This window comes from Botrytis deweyae (assembly GCF_014898535.1).
Source record: "Botrytis deweyae strain B1 chromosome Unknown BDEW_008, whole genome shotgun sequence".
In the NCBI taxonomy this organism is placed as follows: Eukaryota; Fungi; Ascomycota; class Leotiomycetes; order Helotiales; family Sclerotiniaceae; genus Botrytis; species Botrytis deweyae.
Genome location: NW_024066215.1, coordinates 1,589,820 through 1,599,117, shown reverse-complemented (window position 1 = coordinate 1,599,117; position 9,298 = coordinate 1,589,820). Strand labels below are relative to the sequence as shown.

Sequence of the window (9,298 nt, the reverse complement as noted above, 5' to 3'; positions counted from 1 at the left end):
TATTTTTATTAATTCTTTCAATTTAATCAATTAATTAGATTATAATTATAGGGTTTATTTTAAAATTTGTTAGAGTATTCGAAAGCCCTTAATTACTCTAATTTAATTACTTTCTTTTTAATTAAATTTCCTTTTTATTTGAGATTATATATTAAATCAAAAAGCTTTTATGAGTTTTTATAGACTTTTCTTCTCTTTATTTGATTAGAAAAATGAGCTTCAATTAATTAAAAGGTTTGTTTACTATTTACAATCTATTAGAAGAGAGCTTGAATATATCAATTGATAAATTCAATATACTTATATAGATATAGGATTATATAATATATCTCTACTACGTTTGCTCCTATGAATTTTTAATCTTTAATATAAAGAATGCATTCCTAAATATTAGAGCAAATATTTATTCTAGTGAATTAATATATTGATTTATTTAGAAGAAGATAAGTCGGGTATCCTACTTTCTAGCCACCCCCCTTTTGGGCTACTTTTTATACCAAAAATATATCAAAAATGGAATTTTTAACTTTCTTATTTATAAATAGAATTTAATAAAAATTTATATATATAATTTAAATCGATTTAAGCTTATTCTGAAATTTTCAGATTTTTAGGATTTTTCTGTATTGAGATTTAAAGCTTTAAAATATCAATTTTCAAATTAATATAAAAATCTCATACAAATTTGAAACTTTTATAAAATCTTCAATGATTTTTTAATTAAAATTACTAAAAATAAACTATAAAATTTCATTATAAATTTATAATATATTTAATCTAATAAATTCAGAAAAAATAGAAAATTTCTTATAAATAAATATTTAAAAGAGTACCCTCAAAATGACAAGGATTATTTATACTACTCCAAACTCACCATATATTATATCTCTATATCTATTAATTTTTTAGAAATTTTTTAGAAATTTCTATATAGATTCAAGTTCAAATCTTTCAAAAAGATATACAGTTTTTCTTTAATAATTATTATTAAAAAATTATTAAAGGTTTTATAAAAATCCTAAATTTGTATATAATTCCCATACAAATTTAAAAATCGATATTTTGAACCTTTAACTTTCAATACAGAAAAATCCTAAAAATCCGAAAATTTCAGAATAAGCTTAAATCGATCTAAATTATCTATGTATAAGTTTTCATCAAATTATATTATATATTAATAAAGATATTAATAGACCTAAAAAGTGATTTTTGATATAAAAGAGTGGCCCAAAACAGGGGTGGCCCGAAAGTAGGGTGCCCGACTTACTACGATTATAATTTACATGTTAAATATAAAATGATTTCATTTTATTATCAGATTATATTTCAATTTTATAAATAAGAAGAGAAGTATATAAATAATAATAATAGTTTTATATTCTTAAAAACGATTTATAATATAATTTCAGACATCAATATATAAAATTTAAATTATTTAAATTTTTTAAATTATATATTTATAAGATTATATTTATATAATAATTTGAATTTATAAAATATATTATTTAAAATAAAACTTTAATATAATAAAGAATAATATTACATAAAAGTTGATTAGTAATCAAGCGATATTACATTTTTGAATATTTTTTTCTTTCTTTAAAATAATAATCTGTTTTTGTTTAGATTCACTTTAAATTATTAATCAATTAGTACTTGAAACTTATTAAATCTATTATTCTAAATTTAAATTATAAGCCCTATAATAACTAGGTTCAAAACCTATAAACTATAATCATATAAATTAATAAGTAATAATTTAATAATATACAAATAATGCTTTTACTATATTAGAGTAGTATATAATACTAAATCAAAAATATAATTCAGATACTATATCTCTTAGAAATATAGTAAAAGTATTGTTTTATATTCCCACTTGAATTATGAAGATAATAAAATATAATTCGATTTTTCAATCAGATTCGAACAGATTAATTGATAAGAAATAATTTAAATAATTTTAAAAAGATTACAGATTGATTTTAGTTAATCATTCTGTCTAATAATCTTTATTCTAAAAACATATCAAAATTTAATTGAAAAATATAATAATTATAATAATTTCTAATTTTTAAATAAAAATAGTCTTTATATTATAAATACAGTAAGCTAATAGATCTATAATAATTTTTTGAAAATAGCTTTTTTATATTATAAATCGAGAATACTATTAATTAATATAATCTGTATTAAATAATAGATCAAAGTTCTCTTTAATTCTTTTGAGAAAAAAAAAAGATAAGTATAATTGATTACTAAAAGTGAATAGGAGATTTATTTTTCTTATCAATTTTGAGTAGCATAATTATCTTAGCGAATATTTCGATTTATAAAAAAAATTAAATACTAGATATTAATTATATAATCTATAGAAATAATTAGATATATAATTATATAATATAAAGTATTATTCGATCTTATTCGATTTTACATATTTACTCAATTTCGAATATAGTTTATAATATATAGTGACGATTTACTATAGAATAAAGACAGTTTCGTTACTAAATCGAGCCTACTACATCGTCGATGAGAGACGAAAGCTTTAATACATCTATTCCTCGTTAATAGAAATGTTGCCTTATAAGGTTTCCAAACGATCCGAAGTAAGAGCTGTTCTAGAATGTCGCGAAATTTATTAGAATGTCTGCGTTGGCTAATGTGGAGGACATCAAGACTGATTATGATTGGCTTCCTTCAATACGATAATATCGATTTGTTGTCAATTTCCATTTCATGGAACCACAAGAAGCAGCCATACATACATACACCCAAAATGATATTGTAAACAACTTTCTCTTTCTTTTCCCCTTCTCCTTCTCCTTCTCCTTCTCCTTCTCCTTCCCCTTCCCCCTTTCATCCTTCTCTACTCTCATCTAACGATCCGCTCCTTTCCTTCCCTCTCCTTCCCTCATCCTATCAATTCTCCTCTTGCCCCCCGCCCTCTTACCAGGTCCTCTGTCGCCAATTCACATCAAACTCAGTCCAACCAAATACATATTCTGCACTGAACTGTATGCAACTGCACTGCGCTGCACTGTACCATCTTATCCATCCCATCCACCCCATCCATCCCATCTATCTCATCTACGGAGTATATCTTATCCTTGCTCGCCTTACTCACTACACCTAATATACCTGTATCATTTCCATACTCTATTCGCCATCACACTATCACATACGTTATCACACTCCAGTGGACTATCAAAAATCTTCTCAGCTGAGAAGCTGTCAATATCTTGCGGTTAAGAAAAGACTCGTAACTTCACGTCGTCGAGTATTACCCTCAATAACACATATCATTATTCACTTCATTGCCATTGCTGTTCTACCATTCATTTTAATTAATTTGTCGTCACGAGAAATCCATCTTCTTCCAGGTCTCTCGTCTTAATTTGAGCCAGTCCGATCCTTATCACTATCGCAAAGTGTGGCCCCGCGCACCCTGTCCTGTCTGCCACGACTGGCTCCAGCCTTCATCAGCCTTTCCCCTGGCCGTACACATTCTTTCTATCGTCGCCATCACTCCCTTTCTTGCGCACTCCATTCACGGCTCCTTTTTATTTCTTTCGCTTTACTCTCCATGGCATTTCGCCAGTGAGGTGGAACCCGAGGTAGTATGTTAGTGTAGTGAGATTACAGTATGATACAAATGCAACGATCCTCGTCGCTCCCCGGGCCAGGGCATGCCTCACCTCGTACGTCTCGCATCTGCGATATACGATGTTTTATTGTTTTTTTACACTGCCCCTTTCTCGTTGAATAGTAGATTGCTAATGCGCCGAATCGCCAGCTATGTCCCCGACAATCACTCATGTATCGTCCAGGAGTCCGACACCTTCTCCGCCGGAGAAGAACAATTTACCACGACTGCACCGATACCAGTCGAGAAGTCCACAGAGACCCATCACTTCTTACAAGGACTTGCCAAATGATGCGGACAATAGATGGAGTTCTGGACAAGATTCCTCACGTTCGTCCTCGCCCACACCTGCCCAGGATGCTCCAGGCGCCGTTGATAGATCGTCTACCCCAAAGCCGCACAACCAGGAACCTATAACTTCAATGAAAATGCCCCAGCCTCTATTGCAAGACATATCTCAATATATAAACCCACAGATAAGTGCCATAACTTCAATGACCACGAACACAAGTCTTGAGGAGCTTGCCCATTTGGTTAGGTTGTCTTCGTACCAGGAAAAGAAGCGTGCCCATTCACGCATTCGTTTACAGAGATCCCTGGTGTCAACAGCACTCTCTGCCCGCCTCGCACGATGCGGAGAATTGGCACACAGGACCTTGGTTGACAACTTCAGGGCCGACGAGAAGAAAAACTTTGCCAACCTTTACAATGCCATTCACGATGTCAGGAATTCATGCGATGCCTCCCGGCGTTTCGCTTTGTTGGAACCTGATTTTGACAATGGACGATCAAGTATATCCGGTGCCGAGGATACAACACCTGTGTTGAATTTTATGCATGAGATTCCCTTGCGATCTCGTGAATGTTTGCTTAATTTCTTGACCCAAATCAGGACAAACTCAGATTATTTGGCCAGTCGCATAGCCAGCCTTACGCCGACCGAGTTATCAGCTTTGACAAGCTTCCATCAAGGTTTAGAAGCTATCGATTCTGTTCTGCCCTTTCATACTCGTTCCAAGGGCCATGCGGCTAGCGCCCACCGCAATTTTTCGCACATACCGTCTGCAGTTGAGCGATTACTTTCTTTTCAGCGTCATGATCCTTTGTCTGCTTTGATTCACACTTGTTTTGCAAATTCGGCTGGCCCCGATTCCTTAGAGGACCTTAGAAGAACTGATGTCTGGGCCACAGCATGCGCCCGATTAATCACCGAGAGCAAAAGCGGGACAGATCCTTTTATTTGTAGTGTTTTGAATGTCTGGACTACAATGAGAGATTGGTCGGGACGAACTAACATGGAATGGTACCTGATGAAAATTCTTGAGGATGGAGCCTTTTTATTGGAGAAAGCCGAGGACCAGGCTGGTACGCGTATACATGTTGAACCACGGAATGCCAAGGATTCCATAGCTGCGGATGAGTTTTATGATGCGGCGATTCATGGACTTTTCGACATCATTGATGACCCAAGTGCAGGAGGTATTCCGGAAGGCTTAATCGAACTTGGTAATGCCATTCTTCGAAAACTCGATCCCAAAAGACATGGACCTACCAGGAGATTCTTGGTTTCAAAATGGCTGTTTTCTGTTTTCTTATTGAACGCAATAATTCATCCAGAAGTATGTTCAAGGCACCCTTCAAGTGGTCAATTCACTGACATGCATAGTCATATGGAATGATGTCAGAATATCACATTACAGAGTATGGTAGGCAGAAAATATTGAAAGAGGTTGCGATGCGTGCACAGCGCCTAGTTGTTGATATGACCTGGTATTGCCATTCTCGTATCCATCTAGTTCCATCTTATTAACGCCTTTTATAGGAATAAATCCTCTCCAGCACCAGCAATCAAAACTCACATAGAGAATATCCTAGCACGCTTCCGTTCTACAAAACCATCAAAGTCTATTGCTAAGCTTCTTCCCGCAAGGTCTATAACCTCATTAAGGGAGACAGCAGAGGTACACCCTTATCTTGTCCTAGCACCCGCCGACCTATTGACTATGGTAAATGCACTATTCCCGGAAAGACGGCCCGCATCGAGTTTCTCCACGAAAGATTCTCATCTCAGTGGCTTGCGATCTGCGGCTTCTTCTGTCTCTGGAATGTCTGCTATATCAGTGTTGGTACCGCAGCCACCTACTCGTGAAGCTTTAGACGGCGCTTCTATCATGAGCAATAGTGGCTCTTCCACGATAAGTGATGTCACCACATCCAGAGAACCTCTGCTCAATGAGACATTAAGCACACAGCAACGAACATCCTCTATATCAATAGCATCCAATCGCCAAAACCAACGACTTAGTTATTATGAAGATGATGGTTTTGAACTTCGAGAAGCCCTACATGAAATGTCGCGTGCTTTAGGTAGCGATACGACCTCTGGTGCATGCCATCCTTGTGCAGAACGATGGACTGTTTTATTCATGACACAAGACGGACAAGGACTGTCAACCCAGATGATTCACGACGATGATGGAGATGAAGAGGAAGGCACCTCAAGCAGCGATACGGATGAGGATAGCAATGGGTTCCGTTCGGATCTTGACAAAGACTATCACCAGCTCAGAAGTTCGATTTTAAAACTTGTGGAAGATTATGAGATTCCCGAATCACTTGATTCAAGACTTGAATCAAAAACCTTCAGCAATCGCACGTCAATTCTCGAGACTCCTCGCAGGAAGTTTAGCAACAAGTCCAAGTCACTGGCTCAAATACAGTCGAGGAATCCGTATCGAGCCCGAGATCAGTCCCCCAGAACTGACAAATCTTCCAGAGGGACTGATACCAGACATACAAAACAGAGAGCCGAGGCAGAGGCAGAGGCCCCTTCCGTTCTCATTTCTATGCTAGAGGCTGCTGAAACTCAATGCAAGGCGCAGTCTGATTTTATTAATGCTCATCTTTACTGGAAAACCTTGAGACAGCTGAATCAAATGTCATCTGCCTCATTGAAGAGGGATGGATTTGCATCCCTCTTAACTATCTTATCAAGAGGGCCTAGGGATTCCATCCGGCGCTCCACCAGCGCCATCGAAGAATACGAAGCCTGGCTGGTTTGGCTCAAGCAGTCCCAGGAGCGCCACGACGTAACAATCGAATCCATGATGAAACGTTTGAAAGCCCTCCGCGATAAAATGTGGTATGTCACCGATGTTCGAAACTCAGCAGCGTACGAGGGCACCCGAAACATTGCCATAGCTTTGAAGTGCATGGTCTCGCCAAAGAAAGTATCTCATATGGACAAGTCTAATGCGCGCTCTCGCAGTATCTCGAAGCCTTCAGCCAACAATTTCCTTTTGAAGACTGAAGCTCAAGTGATGGATATGATGGCTGCTAGTGAAGATCAAGGTGGTCCAAATAAACTATCCGACGAGCAAGCGGAGAAGACCTTGAGGTGGCTGTCTCAATTTGGAATCGAGAACTTTTGCAAGGGTGAAGAACGAATTCATAGGTTCAGTTTAGAAATCGAAACGTGCATCAATAAACTGGTTGGGGATAATTTGATGGAGGGGCCTGTTCTTTGGTCGAGTGAGCTTTACAACAGAGACAAGAGGATTTTGGATAGCGGAAAGCAAAAGGGCGACCTGTCTCTGAGTCATTTTGGATCTCTGAACTTATCTGGAGAAGACGTGACAAGCACGGACAGCACACGTCGTGGCCTACGTAGCACAGATTTCAACCGCCCTGGATTCCATGACCTTCGGGCCATGTCTACCAGAAATAACTCTCAGCAGAGCTTTAGCTCAGGAAGGTTTAGCGGATCGCGATTAAATCCTCCTGGAGATCTGATGGACTCCCAGGATTATTTTGGCATGGCAAGTCCCGTGCTGACAATAGACTCTGCAACAACATTCTGGTCACCCTTTCAAACACGAGCCCATTCACCAACTACGAGCGTCAGTAGTCGTCGCCCAGACACTGCCTCGTCGACAAATGAAACTATTATGCTGAAGGATGATCACATGACTGCAGCTAAACATCGATTTTTGGCGGACTTGAAGCAGACTTTGACAAGCTTGTTACTTAGTGATCTTGGCACTCTCGTTTTTGCTCGTGGAAGTGAAACAGATTCATGGTTTTCAGGTTCCATAGGTCAAGATTGTATTGAAAGAAGAGATCGGGCAGACAGAAGAGCCAGAAGGAAAACCAAAAAGCGTGTGATAGAGAAAAAGAAGAGCTTTGGGGACCTTCGTGGAGCTCAAAAGATAGAGCAACTCCCAATGGAACGGCAGGAATCACTTGGCGAAAAAGCAGAAAAGGGTTCTATATCTAGCAATAGAAGTCTCCCGGATAATGGTGCTTCGGAAAATCGTTCTACCACAGGAAGCTCTTCCACCAGTGATTCTGTCAGCACAAGGCCTAGAAAGGGTACGATGAGAGCTACGAAGGAGTTAGACAATCTGGAGTTTCCCTACAAAATGGCTTTCAATCGTTTATTGCGTATGTTCTCAGTTCACCCTAACCCCTACGCGAAGCTCAACGCGCTGTACGAGCTTGAGCATTTGATCATTGCATATTTAACACCTTCCACCACGAGACGGCCTCGAATCCGCCAGGAGCCCATTCCTATTTCCCCACAATCCCCAGAAGTTTCGCACCACAATGCTTTTGGGCCACCTGATGCAGCAACAACTACCCCAAGAGCGAAAACTCTAGGAGAAGCAATTGACAATTGCAAAGAGCGTCGATCTCATACACTCAATCAAGGAGATAACCCTTCGCCGATCAATCGAAATACTGAACGATACATGGGCTCAAACGCGCCAACTGCCGCGAGTACAGATATGATTGTCGATGTCTTGCAAGACCTGTTCCGCGACCCAGATATGCGACCAAAGACACTGTTCCGTGACTTACAGTTCATTGCTTCATTTGTCCCAGCTGCTACTTTAGATAAGACAGAACGTGGGAAAGCTTTCTGGGATGCTGGTCTTGCCGCGCTCGGTCTGAAACAAGACGTGTGCCGTACACTAATTGAAATTGCAGATGAGATAGTTGTGCATTACACCCAAACTCGCAAGACAACAGCCGCTGTGCTAGACTCGTCTTCCATTAACGGCGAATTGATGAAATATAGTATGCAAGATGCTGCAAATATGTGGACGATCACGGCTAAAGAAGGAGACCCTGTGGCAGAGCGAGAACTTGCTATATTTTATTTGACCCACCCCGAATTGGTAGAAAGAATCACTGCACCATTGAGCAAACCTCGTGAAACCTTTAAAGCACAAGTTATGGAAATGCATCAAGGCAAGGAAGGTGTGGTGACTGAGAGAGACAGAGAGAGGAGTGATCCTGCCACCATGTGTGTCGCTTATCATTGGATGGAACTAAGTGCACTTGGTGGGGATGAACTGGCAAAGAAATACCTACGACAGCGCGAGGAGCTGAACGCTATTCCATGATATATGATTGATGATATAACAGATGTTTTGCTATACGCCCTTCATTTGCAAACGAGAACATGATGTTGTATATACCACTGACGGAGTTTATTTTCAATGTTTTCAGCAAGAGATACCTTTTATTGTTATTTGTGGCAACGGTACTGTGTACTTGCCTATTTTGGAATTGGACACGTTTTCTTTTTTGTATGTATCATTGTACGCACTTCCTGAAAATAGGAGGCACAGGGACTTCACAACATTC

General features: G+C 38.4%; 1 protein-coding gene across 1 annotated transcript; it reads left to right on the top strand.

The window, feature by feature from the left end:
- Positions 1-3,646: 3,646 nt before the first annotated feature.
- EAE98_004657 (uncharacterized protein) lies at positions 3,647-9,054 on the top strand (the record flags this gene model as incomplete). Its single annotated transcript, XM_038952277.1, has 4 exons — positions 3,647-3,701; positions 3,797-5,265; positions 5,313-5,416; positions 5,469-9,054. 4 exons carry the CDS (start codon positions 3,647-3,649, stop codon positions 9,052-9,054), a joined length of 5,214 nt encoding a protein of 1,737 aa, XP_038811813.1.
- Positions 9,055-9,298: the final 244 nt, after the last annotated feature.